The sequence below is a fragment of the Equus przewalskii genome, chromosome 8 (assembly GCF_037783145.1).
Source record: "Equus przewalskii isolate Varuska chromosome 8, EquPr2, whole genome shotgun sequence".
In the NCBI taxonomy this organism is placed as follows: Eukaryota; Metazoa; Chordata; class Mammalia; order Perissodactyla; family Equidae; genus Equus; species Equus przewalskii.
Window position 1 is genome coordinate 82,903,851 of NC_091838.1, and position 21,513 is coordinate 82,925,363.

A 21,513-nucleotide genomic window follows, 5' to 3' on the forward strand; every position below is an offset into this window, starting at 1 on the left:
GGAGGCTGAAGGGGCAGGAGCAGGTGGGCAGACGTGTGGGATCAGCTCTACTTCCCATGGAAATGCCTAGAAAGATGGCAAAGGGATGTTTTAAAGCGAGATGTGAAAGGATAAAGAAAACCACAGGAGGCGACAGCATCAAAGCCTGGAAGGCTGGGAGGCGGGTGCATAAGTGCTCGTGGACTCGGCCGGCCCACAGGAGCCTGTGTGCAGCTGGCAGTGGGGCCATGTGGCAGCTGCTGCACGCCGCTGAAGCCCAGGGCACTTGTGGAAGCGCAGCCGCCAGGGCCCAGGGATGCTGAGGGGAGGCCCGGAGTGGACGCCTGGTTATCCATCACCTGGGCGGCAGCTTCGATCCCCACTGAACTGGCAGTGCTGCCCTCCAGCCCCCCACCTGGAGCATTGCTCTGCAGGAGTGGACACTGGGCCCTGGCCTGGGGAGGCCCTGCACATCTGAAGGTGGGGATGTCATACTGAAAAGATTGAGGGGAGCCCGCATGCTGACCCCCAGTCTCCCCGTCAGCTGAGGCCCGCGGCTCATTCCTGCGGGGTCCCCCTCTCCAGGGGCTCTGACCACAAGGAAGGAGGAGGATGGAGACCGGAAGTTGCTAACGTGGCAACGGCCCCAGTCGCTCCTGAGGGTCCAGTGCTCAAATCCTGAGGACAGGAGGAGAGGCTGCGCTGGCAGAGCCACAAACGCCACCAGCCATGGGCCATAGACACAGGCCGGGAAGAAGAGACTCCGCAGACCCGCGTGACATCCGCGGAGAGAAGCGCTCGCTCACAGGGCCCAGCACCCACATGCGCCAGGCCCTGGCCCCCGATTTACTCGGGTTGGCGATTCGCACGACAGCCCCACAGCACACTTACGCCCACGCCCCTCACCAGACGGGCCAGCTCCGGCCAGCACGGACCTTGTCGCCATGGGTGGGTCTGAGCCTAGAGCCACACTCTGACCGGGCTCTAGGGTCACCCTCTTGGCCCTCGGCCGCCTGGCTTCTGTGAAACAAGAACAGCAGGTAACACAAAAGGAACGTGCTGAGGACGGAGAGGGAGCTGTAGGAATTAAAAATGCAAGAGCTGACACTGAAGAGCCCAGGAGATGGCAGACCCGGCCGTGTGTACCGAGGAGAGAAGGGGGGTTGGAAAACATCAGAAGGTGGCTTCTGAAGGGCCGCCTGGTTGACAATGGGAGGCGCAGGGCGAGGCTTGGTGCTGGGGTGGAGGCAGTGATGTCTGCGGCCGAGCCGGCTTCCCAGGAGAAACAGGTGCACCCCTCGGGAAGGCAGCACCTGGGGGCAGGGCAGAGGAGATCCCACACATGTGCCCCTGCTTTGGGTGGGCAGAGGACACGTGGGTCAGATGTCTCCATCAGGCCCCGTGTGTGGGGTCCATACTGCAGGGGCCCTGCCGTCTGGGCCAGCTCAGGCGTGGGCCTCCATACTCATGCCTCCGTGGGGAGGGCTGCAGGGGGGCTGGGGAGGCCACACCAGGCAGCCCCAGCCAGCCCTATGGCATGGAACATTCTAGCAGGTGGACAAGTAAGGTCCTCATCTGCTCTGACGGAGCCTGGGCTCCTGGGGGAGCAGAGTCGGGTGATGCTGGCCCAGGCCGTCTTCCTGGAGGAGGAGCTAGGAGGCAGGTGCTCTGGGAGTCCCAGCTCCTTTTCCTGCTGGCAGAGAAACTGCTTTCTCATCTGCCGTCTCCTGGATTGTGGCCTGCCCCCTCAGGGCACACAGTAGGCGCTTAGCAAGTGTTGGCTGGGCAGGTCAGGGAGCACAGGATGGAAGGAGGCATTTCTGCAGTGGAGGGGGGCCCAGGGGCTGGCTGGTGTCCATGGCTCCGAGGCCAGCAAGACCCTGGCCTTGCCTCTGACCCACTCTGTGGCCCTGGGTAAGTCTGTAGCCCTCTCTGGACCTCAGTGTCCCCGTTGCATGATGAGAAGGGTGCACAGACTGCCTGAGCCCCTCCCCACAGCATAAGCTCAGTGGCCAGGGTGAGCCGGGACAGGTCCATGGCTCCATGGTGAGTCGCTGTCTGGGGGCCAGGATATATTGCCTCAGGACACCTCCTCCAGGAAGTCTTCGGTGCTTTCACAGCCCCTGCACATTCATTTATTCAGTTTGCACGTTGTGGTCCTAAGCAACAGCTCCCTGTGGATGGGCACTCTGCACACTGCCACCCCCAGGGCCCAGAGAGCACCCCTAGGTGGCCATGGTACTGGCAGATGCCTCCCTGGATAAGCAGGTATCTCCTCCTCCAACGGCTCCTCCCTGTTAATAGGCTCTGTGCTGGCTGCTCAGTGGCTCCTCATGCACGGAGCCATCATCACCATCCATTCTGAAGAGTCTGGGGCCACAATGGTGAAGTTCCCCTGGAGGGAGCAAGCTGTGCCCATGACACAGCTCGTCCTCGCGCACCATGGCGCCCGGCTCCCTGCGGACACGCTCTCCCCGCCAGGAGCCTTGTGCACGCTCAGGCTGGGTGTCCCCCCGATGGGGCAGGGGCTGGGCCCTTGGCTTGCCCCCGAGAGTCGGAGCGGAGGCCATGGGTGACTCGGGACAAGCCTGGACACAAGTGACCCTCCCAGCTCGATGGTCGGTTCTTACCCATGGGCTCTGGCGAGGAGGGCCGGCAGCATTCCTCAGCGGCCGGAGCTCCACGTCTCTGAGTTTTCATGCCCCAGAGGGCGAGGGTGCATCTCAGAGAGGAGAGGGTGGCCGGGCGTGCCCCACGGCCCTCGGCCTGTGTGAATCTGCAGCTGCCCCTCACCGAGAGGCCGCGCCCAGCTCACCCTCGCCTCCCCAGCCTTGTGCCTGTGGGCGTGGGCTGCCCGTCGATGCCTTTGCTCTCCCTCTCCAGGTCCAGGATGCCGTGAAGTGCCGCGTGGTCGATCGCCAGGAGGAGGGCAACGGGGACTCGGGCGGCTCCTTCCAGAATGGCCACGCCCAGCTCATGGTAGGGCTTGGAGCCAGGGGCACACGTGGCCCCCACTTGGTGCCCCCACCAGGCGTCTCCAGTCATCCCTCTGCCCAAAGCTTCACTAGCCCCCAGCAGCCCCATTAGGAGGAAGTCCAAGCCCAGTTTGAAGTTGGGGAAACAGGATCGCCAAGGTGAAACTCCTGGTCTAGGGTTTGGGGTGGGCGGGGTCGAGTCGAGGAGTCTGGGCGGGGCTGGCGGCCACCCCATGCCCAACCCTGGCACCAGCAGTGCCATGGGGCGGCCCTCACCTCACGCCTCTCCACACGCCTTCCCCGCCTTCTCAGTGCCCTCATGCTCAGCCGGGAACGGAACTTGGCTTGCTCGGCCTCCACCCGGGACCCATCGTGGCCTTGTCTCCACCAGGTCCTCTCAGGACCTGAGCCCCTGGTCCTCCAGCATCACACACACCCTCCGGCCGCAGGCCCTGCACACCCTGCCTCCTCCTGCTGCCCACTTTGCACTGGGATGTCCCCTCCTCCAGGGGGCCCTCCCTGATGGCCCATCAGGCTGCCTGTTCAGGCCCTAGTAGCACCCTGGGTGAATTCTCCTCCCTGTCGTTCGGCATCTGCTACCGCCGGGTGTCCCCAGCGCACAGTGCGCCTGGCAGGCGGGAGGTGCTTATTCAGCCTTTGGGTGCCCGCCACCTCCTGGGGGTTGTGAGGGTCACAGGCAGGGCCTCAGCAGATGCCAGTGGCCAACCCCGGGGAGGCTGCTGGCATCCTTGGGGGTGAGGGCAGGGGCAGGCTGTAGGAGGAGGCTGGATCCTGGATCCCCTGACACTTTTCCTGGCCTGATCTCTGACCTCTGGGGGAAGCCCTTGTGGTCTTCCAGCTGACTCGATGTCTGCATTTGCAGGGAAGGAGGCTCCAGGCTTGAGATTGAGGGCCCGGCCCTCCCCTGGGCTCCACAGCCCAGCCTGGGTGGCCCACGCCTGTTCCCCAGCTGGCCGAGCTCCCTGAGGGCAGGGCCAGGGTGGCCCTGCCATCTCCCAGCTCCTAGCCTGCTCCACCACTGCTGCAGGGCAGCTGGTCCCACCCTGGCACCAGACATCTGCGTCCCAGCCCCACCCCACCTCTCCCTGGCCGCTGGCCTGCACTTCCGCATACCCAGGGCTGTGAGGACTGAAGAGGTGACGTGGGGCAGGACCCCGTGCCTGGCATGTGGGCGGATCGCAGCCTGGGCAGCAGGGGCTCTGGCCTGGGCTCTCTGTGTGCCCTGCCCCATTGGAGGGACAGAGCTCTTGTACCGAGGTCAGGGGCTAGGGGTCGGAGGAGACTGAGGCCGGAGGGCAAGAGCGTGAGCGAGCTGTGGTGGGACTGGCTTCCCGCTTCCCAGCTAATCCACGAATGCTTTAGAGGGAGGACGTGCTCTCGTGTGCAAGCATGCAAACACATGTGCACACACAGCTACATGCACGCGCACACACACGGTAAGAGCGCGCAGAGGCGCAGCCGCCCATCTGGGAATCACTTCATGTGAACACATCAGACACGGGTGTCCTTGAGCACATGGACCCCCTTAGCCGTCAGCATGTACACATACACGTGCGCACGCACATGCCCCTCCAAGGTGCAGCTGCAGCTCCAGCGTGGCGCTCCCCCTGCCCGCAGGCGGCACCCGCCCGCCCCTCGCCCACGGGCCTTCGCCCCACCTCTCTGTCTTGCAGACCGACTTCGAGAAGGACGTGGATCTGGCCTGTAGATCAGGTGAGCGCCTGACAGGTGAGAGCCACAGGGGGCCTTGCCTGGGCCTGCTTCTTGTTTCTCTTTTCTCCATGTATCTGTCTGTTCATTCGTCTGTCTTCATCCCGCCCCTTCCCCCCACAGCCCCCACCGCGGCCCTGGAGCCCTGGTCTGAGCCAGGAGGTGGGGACGAGTGCCCCCATCAGGGCCTGGGCCGCCTCTGTGCCTGCCCGTAGCCCCTGCTCCCTGGAGGCTGCAGGCAGGGTTGGTGGGGCATGAGCAGAAGCCTCTGGAAAACTGTCCTGGAGCTCGGGCTCGGCGGCTGCGGGCTGTCCAATGCTGCTGGAGCTCTCAGCGCCCCCAGGGCCGCCCTGGCCCTCTGCTCTCTCCTCGTGCCCCTGATTCTCAGCACCCACACACCCTTCCATCTTGGCCCTCCAGCCTCCTGGGAGCAGCGGCGAGGCTGGGCAAGCTCCATGTGAGACCTGCAGCTGCCCCGCTCCCCACCCAGCCTCCACCCTGCAGTCCCCCACCCCCTCACCCCTGCCTGCCCTCCCTCAAGGGCCTGTGTTCTGTGTTGCCTTCATTTCTTCATCGTTAGTTCAATGTGGAGGACGGGTGGGGAACGTCAATGGGAGCAGGAGGAAAGCAGGGAGAAGAACCCAAAGCTGAGCCCTGGATTCGCCATGGGCTTCCTGGGTGCAAGTGCAAAAAGGCAATCAATCGCCCAATAAAAGGAAGCCCCCCCAAGTGTCATTGTTCTGTGAGCCAAGTGCCTGGGGAAGTGGCAGGCAGTGTCTTTCTGGACTGGGGAGGCCCAACCAGTCTTCTGGCCTGTCAGATATTTAAGGAGCATTTTCTCTTAGAGATAGCCATCGGGGAGGGGCTGGGACAGCCCTGGTGGGAAATGTCAGCTGCTGCCAGGTGAACCCCAGGAGGACTTCCTGGAGGAGGTAACCTCTGGCTTGGACTAGGCAGGAAGTAAACAGAACATCCTTCCTGGCCCCTCTTAATCTCATGTGCTCTAGTCAACCTCCCTGGGAGGTGACTCCAACACTTGGAGGGTCTTAGGGGCTTGGGCTCAGCCCTGTTTGGGCCATACTGGCCTCTGTCGCCTCTGGTTCCTTCCTTGTTGGTCACATGGCCCAGCCTGGCCTGTGGCCTCTTGAGCAGCAAGTGGCTGGCAGCCGGGGATGGGGGTCACACATATAACCAAGAGCTGAGTGTGCAGAGAAGCAGTGACCTGCCCAGGCAGGCAAGGAGCGGGGGGGGGCACCCCCACGAGTGCATGGGACCCCTGCGGCTGGGTTGATGCAGGGGTGTGCACAGCCTGGTCCACGGCTAGACTCTGGCTCTGAGGTGGACTGGGAGACCTCGATGGGAGTGACGTGCAGGGGAGAGGCAGTGAGGGAGGGGGCCTTTCCTGACCCTGCTCATGCCCCACTGATCCTGCCCACCTGCTGCCCAAGGAAAATGGCAGTCCCCTGTTGGGCCACGTGGAATGGGGCAGGGAGTGGACGTCCAAGGGCTGGAGAGAAGGGCCTGGGACCTGCGGCTGTCAGGAGCGGGTGGTGGGGAGGACCAGGGGAGGGCGGGTGGCCGCTGGCATGTGCTGCTTGGGGGCTGTGTGCTGACAGGTGGCTGCAGGGAGCAAGTGGCGAGCGCTGGTGTCTGGGAGCTGGGCAGGGGTATGGCGTGGGAGCCCTCGCACCAGGCCAGCTCAGGGAGAGCCTGCAGGCAGAGCAGGTTTCCTGAGGATGGGCCCCGAGTGAGGGGTCAGAGGTCAGGGCGGCCTGGTCCTCACTCAGCTGAACAGACGAGAGGGGTGGCTAAGCAGACAGGGTGCTGGCCCCCCAGGAACAGGTTGTCCTGCCCACGGCGAGGAGCTGTGTCCCCGCACTGGCCCTTGGCAGCTGCTGGGAAGGGCAGTGTGTGGGTGGAGGTCATCTGTCCCCTTGCAGAAGAGGACAGAGAGGCACCCCTGCGTGCCAGCCTTGTGTGAAAGGGCAAAGGAACCCCCGGTGCCACAGCAGACACAATGGGGTGTGCCTGAGATCACCCAGCAGGTGGGGCCACGCGGGACCTGGTGGCTCCCCCGGCTCCGGGCCGTCCTAACGCCCTCGCCTGTCCCCACAGTGCTGAACAAGGACATCGCGGCCTGCCGCACAGCCACCATCACAGGCACGCTCAAGCGGCCGTCGCTGCCGGAGGAGGAGAAGCGGAAGCTGGCCCACGCCAAGGCGCCGCCCCCCAACTTCAACAGCCTGCCGGCCAACGTGTCCAAGCTCCACCTGCACGGCTCGCCCCGCTGCCCGGGCGGCCCCCTGCCCGACTTCCCCAACCACTCGCTGACCCTCAAGAAGGACAGGGCGCCCAAGTCCTTCATCGGCGACGGGGACATCTTCAAGAAGCTGGACTCGGAGCTGAGCCGGGCCCAGGAGAAGGCCCTGGACACGAGCTACGTGATCTTGCCCACGGCCACGGCCACGCTGCGGCCCAAGCCCCAGGAGGAGCCCAAGTACAGCATCCACATCGACCAGATGCCCCAGACGCGCCTCATCCACCTCAACATGGCCCCTGAGGCCGGACTTCCCGCCCGCAGCCCGCCCTCCCGCCAGCCCCCTGAGGCGCCCCCCGCCCAGCCCCCACCACCGCCCCCGCCACCCCCACCCCCCCAGCAGCCTCTGCCCCCACCGCCCACCCTGGAGCCGGCGCCCCCCAGCCTGGGGGAGCCCGGAGAGGCCGCCGCCCACCCGGGGCCCAGTGCCGGGACGGGGACCAGGAACGAGAACGTCTCCACCTTGTCCGTGAGCTCCCTGGAGGTGAGGGCCCAGGCGGCGGGGCAGGGCGCATGGTGGGCCCGTGGTTGGGGCTGTGGCTCCACAGGGGGGGCTGGCAGCCAGCGTAGGAATGCCAGCACCCTGGCTCACCTCTGCTGCAAGTGTCCCCTTGGCAAGAGGGGAGACTGAGACCTGTGTGGGAGGGCTTTGCCTTCTTGCCCCTGCGCACCCACCTGCATGGCTAGGAGGGGCAGAGTCTGTCCTAGGACCCAGGGGTCCCCACTCTGCGAGGGAGACGCCTCTATCTGCTCTCCAGCCATACTCCCCGGGCCCTCTCGGGTGCTCCTGATAGCAAACCACAAACCACGGCCCTGCAGTGGTGGTCTCACCTGTTGCAGAGGGGCTCAGGGGCCCACAGCCTGGACTCACCCAGCTGCACTTGAGCTGGCCCTGCCTTCTGCCCAGCCTCTTCCCCTAGAGCCCCCAGCTACACCCCCATTGTCTCAGGGCACAGAGAACCACAGCTCGAGGGCACCAGAGCCGTGTCCCGCAGGGCTTGGCTGGGCCCCCCGGCAGGCATGGGGTGAGGGGTCCTCAGTCTCCCCGGTCCTTAGGTGAGGAGAGCCTGGACTGGTGGTCTGGGGGAGTCAAGGGAACTGGTTGCAAATGGGCGCAAACTCCTTCTCCCCACAGAGGCGGAAATCGCGGTACGCAGAACTGGACTTTGAGGTGGGTCCTCGTGTCCCTTCCCCAGAGCATCTGGGCCCCCAGCTCAGGCCCTTCCAACAGGCAGGGAGGGGGCTGAGGAGGAGGACCCCGCCCTGGCCCGGAGGCCACGAGCGCAGGCAGCCCTGCTCCTGGCTCAAGACTCGCTGTCCCTCCTCCCCCTTCAGAAAATCATGCACACGCGCAAGCGGCACCAGGACATGTTCCAGGACCTGAACCGGAAGTTGCAGCACGCAGAGAAGGACAAGGAGGCGCTGGGCCCGGAGAGCAAGGTCTGGAGGGCGGGGCGGGGCCGGGGAGCCGGGGGTGGGGAGGGGGTGGGGAGAGAGCGGGGCCGCGAGGGCTGTGGGCGGAGGGGGGTGGGGCCTGGGAGCTGTGGCTGGGGAGAGAGGGCGGGGCCGAGGGGCAGGGCCGCGAGAGCTGGGGGCGGGGCTGGGGAGCTATGGACAATCGCGGGGGCTGTGGGCGGAGGGGGGCGGGGCCTGGGAGCTGTGGCTGGGGAGAGAGGGCGGGGCCAAGGGGCGGGGCCGCGAGAGCTGGGGGCGTGGCTGGGGAGCTATGGACAATCGCGGGAGCTGTGGGCGTGGCCGCGGGGGCTGTGGGCGGAGGGAGCGGGGCCTGGGAGCTGTGGCTGGGGAGAGAGGGCGGGGCCGAGGGGCAGGGCCGGCGAGAGCTATGGGCGGGGCCACGACATCTGGGGGCGGGGCCGGGGAGCTGGGGGTGGGGCTGGAGAGTTGTGGACAGTCGCAGGGGCTGTGGGCAGGGAGGGGCGGGGCCTAGGAGCTGGGGCGGGGAGAGGGGGCGGAGCCGAGGGGCAGGGCTGCGGGAGCTGTGGGCTGTGGGTGGGGCGAAGGGCGGGGCCGCGGGGCGGGCGGAGGGGGAGCCCTTAGGTAAGGTTGCCTTCTCCCTGCTTCCTTTTCTCCAACTTCATCCACATGTTCATTCATTTGTTCAGTCTTTCCCAAGGCCTGGCCTGACCGAGCCCATGCTAGACCTTGGAGGGACAGGACAGGCAGATGGGTGTGTCCCAGGGGCCCGGTCTGGAAGGGTAGGCAGCGTACTGGGGTGCAGCTGGGGCTGAGTCAGCCTGCACAGGCTGCCCTCCGGAGAAGGGTAACAGCCAAGCCAAACGAGGGGTGCCGAGCAGGCAGGGGCCTCCAGGCTGCCCTCCTCTGCAAGCCGTCCCCAGGCGGTGACGCACTGGTGGGGGCCGCACACTTGTGCAGTCTGGGAAAAGCTCTGCTCCCGTGCTTCTGTGCTGGCCTCTCCTTATTGCCCCACTCCTCCTTTCCTTCCGCTCCCTTCCTCACCGTTTTGATTCTTGTCTGCATCGTTCTCTCCCCTCCCCATGTGTTCTTGCTCTGTCTCTCCATCTGGGCCCCCAACCCCTCACCGCCGCTGGCCAGCAGCCAGAAAAGCAGCAGACGCCCAACAAGCGGCCCTGGGAGAGCCTTCGGAAAGCCCATGGGACGCCCGCGTGGGTGAAGAAGGAGCTGGAGCCCCTGCCGCCGAACCCACTGGAGCTGCGGAACGTGGAGTGGGAGAAGTCGGGCGCCACGATCCCGCTGGTGGGCCAGGACATCATCGACCTCCAGACTGAGGTCTGAGCGGGTGGGTGGCGGCCACGCACCGGGCCACGGAGGAGGGATGCTGCTCTGCCCGCTCCTGCCGCAGGACGGGCACAGACACGCTCGCGGGCGGCGGGCCAGGCCCGCGCCCCAGCCTCAGGGCGCTCGGATGGCGGCCAGGCAGAGGCCCGCAGTGCTGGGACCAGAGCCAGACAGGACAGGAGGTGGCGGCGGCCCAGGCGGGCACAGGGCTCCAGAGGCCAGAAGGTGCCTCAGACTCTGCCCTCCTCAAGCCCAGCCCCGGCGGGCGGGCGGGCGAGCGGGCAGGCGCGGCCAGCAGCCAGACTGGCGCGGACAGCATCCCTGGACGTCCGCCTGAGCTGCTGCGACAGAGGACCAGCCTGCTTGGCCCAGCGGGCCCGGCACCGTTTTTTAGACACCCCCACCCCTCCGGAAGCAGCCAACCCCCACCCCTCCAGGGCCCGGGGCCCCTCCCTAGCCCGGGCGAGAGCACAGCCCTCTCACTTGCACCGCCCTCGGGGGCGGGACTAGAAGCCCACTCCAGGAAGAAGCAGGGTGGGGAATCTATTTTTTCTCTCCTTTTCTTTTCTTCAATAAAAAGAATTAAAAGACCATGTCCTATGTGTGTGGTCTTTCTCTGTGCAGTTCCCAATCTGTGGCCCCGTTGGTCTGGGGGTGGGCTTCACTGACCAGTCTTAGTCCCCCAGCCAGCGTCAGGGAGGGCTGGGGGATGCCTGGTAGGCACCACGGCTCCTCCCCAGCCGTCAGCTCTGCCTCGGTGTCAGGGTGTCAGGAGTGGACTCTGTGGGCCGTGGCCCCCAGGCCAGCAGTCATGCGGCCCCCAGGCATCTCATCCCCCAAGGGGGCTTCCAGGGGACCTGATGGGGAGCCTCCATGCTGGTTCTCCCCTGCCCCGCACCCCCCCAGGACACTCAGACTCATGGGGGGATGCATTTGACTTTCCTGTACATTCACTCATTGCAGGAGAGACAAAAGCAACAAATGGTGCTTTTTAAAAACATCCTGAGACTGTAGAAAGAAATGCAAGGGCCTTGCGGTTCCCCCTCCTGCTGGCCGACCTTGGTGGACCCTCACTTCCTCTGTTGCTCCCGTCTCTGGGCCCAGGGCCCCTGTCTGGTTTCTGAGCAGGAGCTTTCAGATACCAACGTAAACTGAAGTTCTGCGTCTGGCCTCTTCTCCATGTGTCCAGCAGGGGGCAGCCTGAGCCTCCACAGGGAGCCCGGCTGGGAGCTGTGAGGCTGGGAAGGTCCCCTCTGCAGCCTGTGCCCCACAGCGGAGCTCCCCAGGGCCTCAGGCAGCCGGGTGACCCTGTGGGGTCCTGAGAGAGGGAGTGTGCAGGTGGGCCATTGGAGTCCCAGCACCCCAAGATTATGGCCCCCCAACCAAGTCATTCAAAATGAAAGCAATGCTAAGCCAAGTGGAAAAGTGGGGTGACTGCCTGTCTTGGGGTTCCCAAGCGGCCTTGCCCGTTGTTGGGAAGTCCACACTCAGGGCACAGCTCCTGGGCATCTCGCGGGTGTGGATGTGTCCCTGATGCCCCCAGAGTCTTCATCGGGTGGAGATGGGATGGAAATTGGCTGGGTGAGGACCACAGTGACTGCGGGTGATCACGAGTGACCACAAGAAATAGAGAGGGACCCCCGGTGACGGTGCATGGCTGCGAGGGTCGGAGTGACTGCAAGTGACCACAGGAATAGAGAGTGACCACAGGTGGTCATGCATGGCTGGAGGGGCGGAGTGACTGTGAGTGACCACAAGTGACCCCGTATGAATGGACAACAGAGAGGGCGTGTGGTTGCAGGAGCCGAGAGAAGGTGGGACAGAGCCCCCACGGGCCCCGTGGCAGGCGCCCAGCAACCAGCGCTTTACAATGGGTGCACGGTCTTTGAGCCACAGTTCTGAACACTTTCTAAAAAGCCAAAAATTTTTGGCGAGATTTGGCAGCAAAACCTGACCCACACTGAGGTTCTGGTTCATTTGGACCACGAAATGCACAGAGACGCGTCTTAGTAGGGCCTCCTGGGATTTTCAGTGAAATCTTACACACGCCCCGTACCAGCTCTCTCAACCAGGAGAGGTCCTGGGTTCCAAACCCACCTGGCCCGGAGATTCAGATGAGGGTTGTGGCCTGTGCTGGCTTCCCCTCCTCCCGCTGTTACAGGAGGAAGCTGGGAGAGCCCCCGGGAACAGCAGGCCGAGACGGAGGAAGTCTGGAGCCCCCAGCAACCCTTCTGGCGAGGCAGCACAGGGCACTGGCCGGGGTTTGGAGGGCTGCGCTTCTGCGAAGAGCTCATCCCCATCCCTGTGGAGTGACCAGGCCAGGGTCCTTCCAGCTCCCTGACCTCCTCTGCCCTGCTCACACCCAGCACCACTCAAGCAGAAAAACCGAAAGAAAAAGAGAAGATTGACCCACGTCTCACACTTATTGCATGGGAGGGGAACTACTCAGACAATGGGAACTGCTAGTGTCAGGACTGAACATGTGAGCGGGATCAGGGATCAGCATGTGACCAGGGTCAGGGATCAAAGTGTGACCGGGATGAGGGATCGGAGTGTGACAAGGTCAGGGCTCAGAGTATGACGAGGGTCAGGGCTCAGCGTGTGAGCAGGGTCAGGACTCAGTATGTGACCAGGGTCAGAGCTCCGAGTGTGACCAGGGTCAGGGTTCAGCGTGTGAGCAGGGTCAGGGTTCAGCATGTGACCAGGGTCAGAGCTCAGAGTGTGACCAGGGTCAGGGCTCAGTGTGTGAGCAGGGTCAGGGATCAGCGTGTGAGCAGGGTCAGGGATCAGCGTGTGAGCAGGGTCAGGGATCAGAGTGTGACCGGGATCAGGGCTCAGAGTGTGACCAGGGTCAGGGCTCAGTGTGTGAGCAGGGTCAGGGCTCAGTGTGTGAGCAGGGTCAGGGATCAGAGTGTGACCAGGGTCAGGGCTCAGTGTGTGAGCAGGGTCAGGGATCAGAGTGTGACCAGGGTCAGGGCTCAGTGTGTGAGCAGGGTCAGGGATCAGCGTGTGAGCAGGGTCAGGGATCAGAGTGTGACCGGGATCAGGGCTCAGAGTGTGACCAGGGTCAGGGCTCAGTGTGTGAGCAGGGTCAGGGCTCAGTGTGTGAGCAGGGTCAGGGATCAGAGTGTGACCAGGGTCAGGGCTCAGTGTGTGAGCAGGGTCAGAGCTCAGGGTGTGACCAGGTTCAGGGCTCAGAGTGTGAGCAGGGTCAGGACTCAGTATGTGACCAGGGTCAGGGTTCAGCGTGTGACCAGGGTCAGAGCTCAGAGGGTGACCAGGTCAGGGTCAGCCTGTGACCAGACTCCAGTTTCTCCTCCATCCCAATCTCTCCCTCCAAGAAAGCTATGTCATTCCAGGAGAGTCCACATCCTGTGTCCTGCCTGGGCCCCACGTTCACAGTTCTTCAATGCTCCGTGACCGTCTGGTATGGGACTAGTCACAGGTAGTGTTGTCTGCTCCCTCACTGTCAGCAAAAGAAGGCTGCCAGGGATGTTCCCATAAGCTTCGTCAAAACCCTTGGGCCCTGCCTGGGTCTGCCCTCCATCACCCTCTTGCAGTGAGCGCTGCTGGGCAGTGCTTTGGGCCAGGGGCCATGAGGTGCGCAGACCCAGGGTGGGGACCTCTGCAGGTTCCCTCTGTATTCACGCAGTTGTTCAGACAGCTCTTGACACTGGGCAAGGCAGGGATGGTGATGCTATCTACGGATGAGGAACCCAAGACTCCAGGTGGCTAAGCGCTGCTGCCAGTGTCCCACAGGTAGCAAGGGTGTGACTGCGCCTGAACCCAGCTCTCCTGACCCTCCTTCCTGGACCCTCCTCTCAATGGGGAGGCTACCCAAGGGCAGCAGTGGCATGTCCGTATCAGTTCCCACCATCAGAAGCCACTCCTTTCCTGTGGAGTCTAGAGTTGGCCTGGCCACCAGAAAGATCTTCCTGGACTTTGTTCCTTCGATTGTCTTTGCTTCTTTGTACAAGTGCCGTCCTCCAGATACCAGTGAAGCTGACACCGCTTTCCCTGCTGCCTTCCGTCTACTGTCAGCAGCACCACCCTGCCCTGGGGAGAGGTGTGGGGCTGCTGACGGTGGTGGTCACCGCGATGGGCAGGAACGCGTGTGGCCAAAGGTGATGGTGACGGTTTCGTGGACAAAGCTGGAGCTGGATATCTTGGCAGTGGTAGTGATGGTGGTGATGGTGGTTATGACGGGGGTGATGTTGGTGGTGGCGGTTATGACAGTGGTAGTGATGGTGATAACGGTGGTGGTGACAGTGATGATGGTGATGGTGGTGATGGTGGTGGTGGTGATGGAGATGATGGTGATGGAGGTGGTGATTGTAGTAATGGTCACGATAATGGAGCTGGAGATGATGGTAGTGATGGCGATATGGTGTGATTTTGGTGCTGGTTCTGCCCGGGACAGCAGCCACTACAAACTATGTTCCTGGTAACGGTGCTTATGGAATTGAAAATGAGGATCTCACCAGCTCGCTGTGTCCCCTACTCCTATGGGCTGGGAGTATCTGGAAGACGGATGGATAGATGGCTGGATGGAAGGAAGGACACATAAGGACAATGACTGGAGTGTCTGAGTCACCTACGGGGTGGAGCTGACAGGCGCAGCAGCTGCCAGGTGCTATGCGTTTCATCAGCACCCACACTCCTGAGATCCGGAGGCTGCTTCTTCTCACCTGACTTCTTTCTGCTCATTCCCCTTCCTGTCAGCAAGGCGCACAGGGCCAGACGGGAGGGAGGCCCTAGAAGTCGCCACCCCTGGCTGGAGGGGCCCTACCTCTCGGCAGGTAGTGGCTCTTTCTAGCAAAGCCTTCACGACCGCTTCTCCCACCCACTTCCACCCCAATCCAGCAGCAAACACTTGCCGTCAGGAAGTCCTTCCTCCAGTCTAACCTCGTGCTGCAGAATGAGGGGTCCCTGTCTTCATCAGCAGACTCTCTTATCAGTTCTTTCTCTTCCCCTCCCTCCATCTTGACAACCTCTCTCTCCTCACTGTCTGGGCTGCTCCTTGACCACCCAGTGGTCACCCCCCAACCTTTGCCGGCTCCTCCTGATCCCATTCAAGATGAAGGACAGACCCTTCAGGGTCCCGCCACCTCCCCAGGCCCTGCTTCCCTCATGGGCTTGTCTCCAGAAAGGAGCAAATCTGCAGTGTGCATCATGCTCCAGGACTTGTTCCAGAACCTTCCACCAGCCAAAAGTGCCCTTCTGTCCCTGTTCCACCCCCAGCTCACTGTGACCTCTTCCTGAAACCTGGGCCAGTGGGGTGGGGGGGACGTGGGACCTGTGTGGCTCCCCTGAGGTGAGAGAGCAGCTGGTATCCCACCTGAGAAGCCCAGAAACTGCACCCCAACCCCTCTCAGCCATCCACTGCCCTAGGACGTGACCAGGCAGCCCCTCCTGACAGATGGAAGTCTGGGGGCCCCAGCCTCCACCCTCCCAGACCCCCGTAGGCATCTTGGCTGGAGGCATTATTCTGAGGAGTCCCCATGCCCAGGCCCTGGGGAGGGTGTGAAGACCCTGCACAGAGCGGCCCCCAGACCTTGGAGAGCGCCGGTCGGGCTGGGAGTGGTCACACAAGCTGCTGCCCTGCCATCTACCACCTCTGCAGAGTAGGGATCCCCGCAGTCCCCTCCCTGCAGACCTGTGAGAGATGGCAGGGTGTTTCTGGTCCCTGCAGGACCCTCTCCTGCAGGTCCCCAGCTGGTGCAGCCCCACCCACTGGGGCATCCCTTGCCTCTATCCAGGTCTGCTCAGAGTGGCCCACAGACGGGCCCAAAGGCAGGCAGGCGAGGCCCCGGGTGCAGGGTGAACAGATCATGGCCACGGCCTGGCTGGGGGCGGGAGGCCTTGACCTCAGGCAAACCCCTCCACTCTGAGCCTCGGTTTCCCCTCCAGCCCATGGGAGCAGGACTGGGTAACTGCGGTCCCCTCCCGGGGCAGCAGTCTGTGACTCCGCACTTCTCAAGGCGTGGGGAGCAGCAGTCTCCCCAAGTATTTTTTCCGGCCCTAAAAATAACCAGGAGGGGAGGGGTGTCCCTGAACAGCTCGCGAACGTGCCAGTCACTGCCCCACGTGGAGCGGAAACGCCTCCAAATAAGGCCTTGGCATCGCCGGAAGCGAGCGCCACCAGTCACCGCGCGTCAGCCTCCCAGCTGTGCTGCTCCAGAACCTTCCCTCCCAGCAATGCCAGCCCGGGGAGTGGGGCTCTGTGCGCGGGGGTCTCCCCTGGAGGGTGGTTGGGGCTGGGGTGGGGAGTGGGGTGGGGGGCCTGGGAGTCAGGCTCAGGCTAGAACTCCTTGAACGAAGAGCCTCTGGGCCTCAGAAGGCAGATGTTCTGAACCTCAGATGTCCTGGTCCAGAAGGCTGCATTTACATGTGTGCAACCTCAGGACAGGCAAACTCAGACCCTCCCCCAAATCTCAGGGGACCCAAGGGCAGGGCCTCTCCAGGAAGGGAGGCTGGGCTTCCCTCATGCCCTCCCAGCAGCCAAAGCCCAGCCTCCCAGCTAGTGGGGACCCAGACTGGGGAGGGGGGTGGCTCGGAGTCCCACTCAGGCCAGCCGCAGGGCGAGGGCGGCCCCAGCTGGCCCGGGAAGGCGGAGGAGGTGTTGCTGGGCTCAGTATGGCTCTCTGGGAACACCATATGGACCCCGCCCAGGAAGGGGAGTGGGGAGGAGGTAGGAGACTGCACCCCCATGGGCTCCCTCCTCCCTCCATCCCTGGGAGTTCCTTGGGAGGCAGATGGCGAGTGGGGGTGGCCTGGAAGTCTGGGGTTCCAGGATGGCTGGGCTGCCCATGACCAAGGGGGCCCGGTCCTCTTGATGGTTTCCCTCCACCAGCCTGGCCCCCGCCTCCTCTCTTGTCCTTGCTGCTCCCTCCCAGAACTTTTCGAGGCCCAGCTCCCCCAGTCCGCAGAGGGGAGACAGCAGACAGAGTCCTCCCCAGTCTTCCAAAGGGCAGCCTCCCAGATGGATGAAGGTGTGCCTGGGGCGGGCCGACAGGAAGGAGGAGGGGTGGGGAGGAGCTGACTGCTTCACTGGAGGAGCAAACGGGGACACGCCTGGTGGCCTGGTGATGGGATCCTGAGAGCTGGCAGGGGAGCCAGAGCAGGGACATGACCCCCAAGACTTCCTGGAGGAGGGAACTGGGCTGAGCCTGGAGGTGCATGGGATAGGTAGTGGGGCGCCCAGGAGGGCCACCTGGACACAGGCTCAGAGGCTGCTGATGGCGTGAGTGCTCAGCAGGAGGCCCACCTGCTGGAGGAGGGAGGCTCCAATCTCAGGTCCCACCCCTGGGGGAATTCAGGGGATTCTGGGTCCCAGAGAGGTCTCCAGCCCAGCCCAGGTCACCCACAAGACACTAGGAGGGGGCTGTGGCTGGGGTCACACAGGCGGGGCCTGGGCTGCTGCTCGGCCAGCCCCAGAACCCCAGAGTCTCAGCTCCACCTGGGCTCTCGCCAGCCTGGATCCAGCAGTCTCTGCCTTTGGCTGCTGGATGCTCTCCGGGCCCCATTGTGCTGGGGTCTCCCGTCCCACCCAGCCTGGCTCTGAGCCTCTCAGTCACCACGTCTTGCATCAGGCTTTGGTCTGGGGGTCTTGTCCCCTCAGGACAGGGGCCACCTGAACTCCGGCATGCACCTGGGTCTGCTCTTCTGACAGCTGGGCAGACTGAGGGGGACCCTGGGGAAGCAGGCCCACCAGTGCTTGCTGGGGAGGGGTCCACAGATGGCCTTCACCACCTCCAGGTGTTTGCCAGGGGGTGTGCCTGTCCCTGGAGGAGGACGACAGTGGCAGCAGGCAGGACACACAGAGGTGAGGGTGGAGGCAAGGGCGGAATCCAGGCTGAGGAGCCGACACCGTGTGCTGAGGGCAGCGGCCCACTCTGGACTCTGAGGCAGAGGCAGGGTTAGTCCCGTCTCATCAGTCCCTTTGGTCTCAGTGGCCCATCGAGGCAGCACCTCCTGTGGGTGCCAGGTTTGCAGGGACACTTGTGGTGGTAGGCCCGAGGGCTCCTGGAGGAGGCTCCCAGAGCAGGTGGACTTTAGTGAGGACCAGAGCCATCACAGACGACCTGTCGGGGTGCCTGGCGCTGGTGAAGGGCCGAGGGGCCCGAGGGAAGGCATCTGTAACAAACTCCTGGCACCCCGATGGGGCAGGTGCCATTATCATCATCCTCCTTCACAGAAGAGGCACAGAGAGGGTGAGTGACTTGCCCAAAGTTGCAGAGATAAGTCAGTGGTGGGCTTTGAACCCAGGCATTCAGGCTGCAGCAGCTGCGCTCCTAACAAACACCACACTGGCCACCCGTGCATGAAGTGATTGCGATGACTGAGTATTGTTGGAAAAAAGAGAGCCGTTTCCATTCAAAACTGAAAACAGAGCGAGAAGTGAGACCCCACGCCACTGTGTTAATCATCTGGGCCTGGACTCTTCTAAAGTGCCAGCCGGATGTAAAATTTGCCTGTGTCCATGCCAGGCACACTGACAGGCCTCAGGCAAGAGGGCAACGCACTGACTTCACCTGCCTCGTGCCTCTCCCGTTATCCCAGAACCGGTACAGTGGGCCGCTGGCTCTCTCCTGCCAGGTCCGGCGTCCGTGTCCACGCCCTGCCTCCCGTCCCTACCTCCTTGTCTGCCCTTTACACCAGGACACTTTCCTCTCTCTCCGGACACTTCCACATCCCCCTTAACTAGTCTTTCTCACTGACATTTAATCATAGAGCTATTCAGACTTTCCATTTCTTCGTGAGTCACTTTTACTAGGTCACATATGTTTAGAAATCCGTCTATTTCAACTAAGTTTTCAAACGTAGGGGAATTAAGTTGCTCATAACATTCTTATTCCCTTTTTGATCTCTGATGTGTCTGTAGCTGGGTCCCCTTTGTCATCCCTAATGTTGTTTGAATTCTGTCTTCTCTCTTTTTCTTGTTCAACTTATCAGTTGTAAAAAAAAAAAAAACTCTTGGCTTTGTGGATCCACCATGTTGTCTCCTCTCGGTTAATTCCTGCTCTTCTCTTTGTTATCTCCTTCCTTCCTTCTTTAGGTTTGTTATGAAAACATAACCACTTAAGCTAGATATTTAACACACTAATTTTTAGCCTTTATTGTTGTCTTTTTTTTTTTTTTTTTTTTTTTTATTAATGTTATGATAGATTACAACCTTGTGAGATTTCAGTTGTACATTTTTGTTAGTCATGTTGTGGGTACACCACTTCCCCCTCCGTACCCTCCCCCCACCCCCCCTTTTCCCTGGTAACCACCGATCAGATCTCCTTATCAATATGCTAATTTCCACCTATGAGTGGAGTCATATAGAGTTCGACTTTCTCTGACTGACTTATTTCGCTTAACATAATGCCCTCGAGGTCCATCCACATTGTTGTGAATGGGCCAATTTCGTCTTTTTTTATGGCTGAGTAGTATTCCATTGTGTATATATACCACATCTTCTTTATCCAATCATCAGTTTCTGGGCATGTAGGCTGGTTCCACGTCTTGGCTATTGTAAATAATGCTGCGATGAACATAGGGGTGCAACGGACTCTTGAGATATCTGATATCAGGTTCTTAGGATAGATACCCAGTAATGGGATGGCTGGGTCATAGGGTATTTCTATTTTTAACTTTTTGAGAAATCTCCATACTGTTTTCCATAGTGGCTGTACCAGTTTGCATTCCCACCAACAGTGTATGAGGGTTCCTCTTTCTCCACAACCTCTCCAACATTTGTCGTTCTTGGTTTTGGATGTTTTTGCCAATCTAACGGGGGTAAGGTGATATCTTAGTGTAGTTTTGATTTGCATTTCCCTGATGATTAGCGATGATGAACATCTTTTCATGTGTCTATTGGCCATATTCATATCTTCTTTTGAGAAATGTCTGTTCATGTCCTCTGCCCATTTTTTGATCGGGTTGTTTGTTTTTTTGTTGTTAAGCAGTGTGAGTTCTTTGTATATTATGGAGATTAACCCTTTGTCGGATAAGTGGCTTGTAAATATTTTTTCCCAATTAGTGAGCTGTTTTTTTGTTTCAATCCTGTTTTCCCTTGCCTTGAAGAAGCTCTTTAGTCTGATGAAGTCCCATTTGTTTATTCTTTCTATTGTTTCCCTCAACTGAGGAGTTACAGTGTCCGAAAAGATTCTTTTGAAACTGATGTCAAAGAGTGTACTGCCTATATTCTCTTCCAAAAGACTTATTGTCTCAGGCCTAATCTTTAGGTCTTTGATCCATTTTGAGTTTATTTTGGTGTGTGGTGAAAAAGAATGGTCAATTTTCAATCTTTTGCATGTGGCTGTCCAGTTTTCCCAGCACCATTTGTTGAAGAGACTTTCTTTTCTCCATTGTAGGCCCTCTGCTCCTTTGTCGAAGATTAGCTGTCCATAGATGTGTGGTTTTATCTCTGGGCTTTCAATTCTGTTCCACTGATCTGTGGACCTGTTTTTGTACCAGTACCATGCTGTTTTGATCACTGTAGCTTTGTAGTATGTTTTGAAATCGGGGATTGTGATTCCGCCGGCTTTGTTTTTCTTGCTCAGGATTGCTTTAGCAATTCGCGGTCTTTTGTTGCCCCATATGAATTTTAGGATTGTTTGTTCAATTTCTGTGAAGAATGTTCTTGGGATTCTGATTGGGATAGCATTGAACCTGTATATTGCTTTAGGTAGTATGGACATTTTAACTATGTTTATTCTTCCAATCCATGTGCAAGGAATGTTTTTCCATCTCTTTATGTCATCGCCTATTTCTTTCAAGAAAGTCTTGTAGTTTTCATTGTATAGATCCTTCACTTCCTTGGTTAAGTTTATCCCAAGGTATTTTATTCTTTTCGTTGCGATTGTGAATGGGATAGAGTTCTTGAGTTCTTTTTCTGTTAGTTTATTGTTAGTGTATAGAAATGCTACTGATTTATGCACGTTAATTTTATACCCTGCTACTTTGCTGTAGTTGTTGATTATTTCTAATAGTTTTTCTGTGGATTCTTTGGGGTTTTCTATGTATAAGATCATGTCGTCTGCAAACAACGAGAGTTTTACTTCTTCGTTACCTATTTGGATTCCTTTTATTTCTTTTTCCTGCCGAATTGCTCTGGCCAGCACCTCCAGAACTATGTTGAATAGGAGTGGTGAAAGTGGGCACCCTTGTCTTGTTCCTGTCCTCAGAGGGATGGCTTTCAGCTTTTGTCCATTGAGTATGATGTTGGCTGTGGGTCTATCATATATGGCCTTTATTATGTTGAGGTACTTTCCTTCTATACCCATTTTACTGAGGGTTTTTATCATAAATGGGTGTTGGATCTTGTCGAATGCTTTCTCTGCATCTATTGAGATGATCATGTGGTTTTTGGTTTTCATTTTGTTGATGTAGTGTATCACGTTGATTGACTTGCGGATGTTGAACCATCCCTGTGTCCCTGGTATAAATCCCAGTTGATCATGGTGTATAATCTTTTTGATGTATTGCTGTAATCGGTTTGCCAAAATTTTGTTGAGGATTTTTGCATCTATGTTCATCAGTGATATCGGCCTGTAGTTCTCCTTCTTTGTGTTGTCCTTGTCAGGTTTGGGGATCAGAGTGATGTTGGCTTCATAGAATGTGTTAGGGAGTTCTCCATCTTTCTCAATTTTCTGGAACAGTTTGAGGAGAATAGGTATTAAGTCTTCTTTGAATGTTTGGTAGAATTCTCCAGAGAAGCCGTCTGGTCCTGGACTCTTATTTTTG

The 21,513-nt window shown here is 59.9% G+C and overlaps 1 protein-coding gene across 7 annotated transcripts in view; it reads left to right on the forward strand.

The window, feature by feature from the left end:
* Positions 1–10,373, forward strand: part of ADGRB1 (adhesion G protein-coupled receptor B1) — an 88,488-nt gene extending 78,115 nt beyond the window's left edge. For 3 of the 7 annotated variants that reach the window (XM_070631174.1, XM_070631179.1, XM_070631175.1), the window contains 6 exons: positions 2,863–2,958; positions 4,649–4,703; positions 6,801–7,486; positions 8,138–8,173; positions 8,338–8,442; positions 9,577–10,373. In XM_070631174.1, the coding sequence (XP_070487275.1) occupies positions 2,863–2,958; positions 4,649–4,703; positions 6,801–7,486; positions 8,138–8,173; positions 8,338–8,442; positions 9,577–9,777 (1,179 nt within the window). In that variant the 3' untranslated portion in view covers positions 9,778–10,373. The remainder of the gene's footprint in view (positions 1–2,862; positions 2,959–4,648; positions 4,704–6,800; positions 7,487–8,137; positions 8,174–8,337; positions 8,443–9,576) is intronic. The other 4 variants (XM_070631178.1, XM_070631180.1, XM_070631176.1 and 1 more) reach the window with 3 other exon arrangements.
* Positions 10,374–21,513: the final 11,140 nt, after the last annotated feature.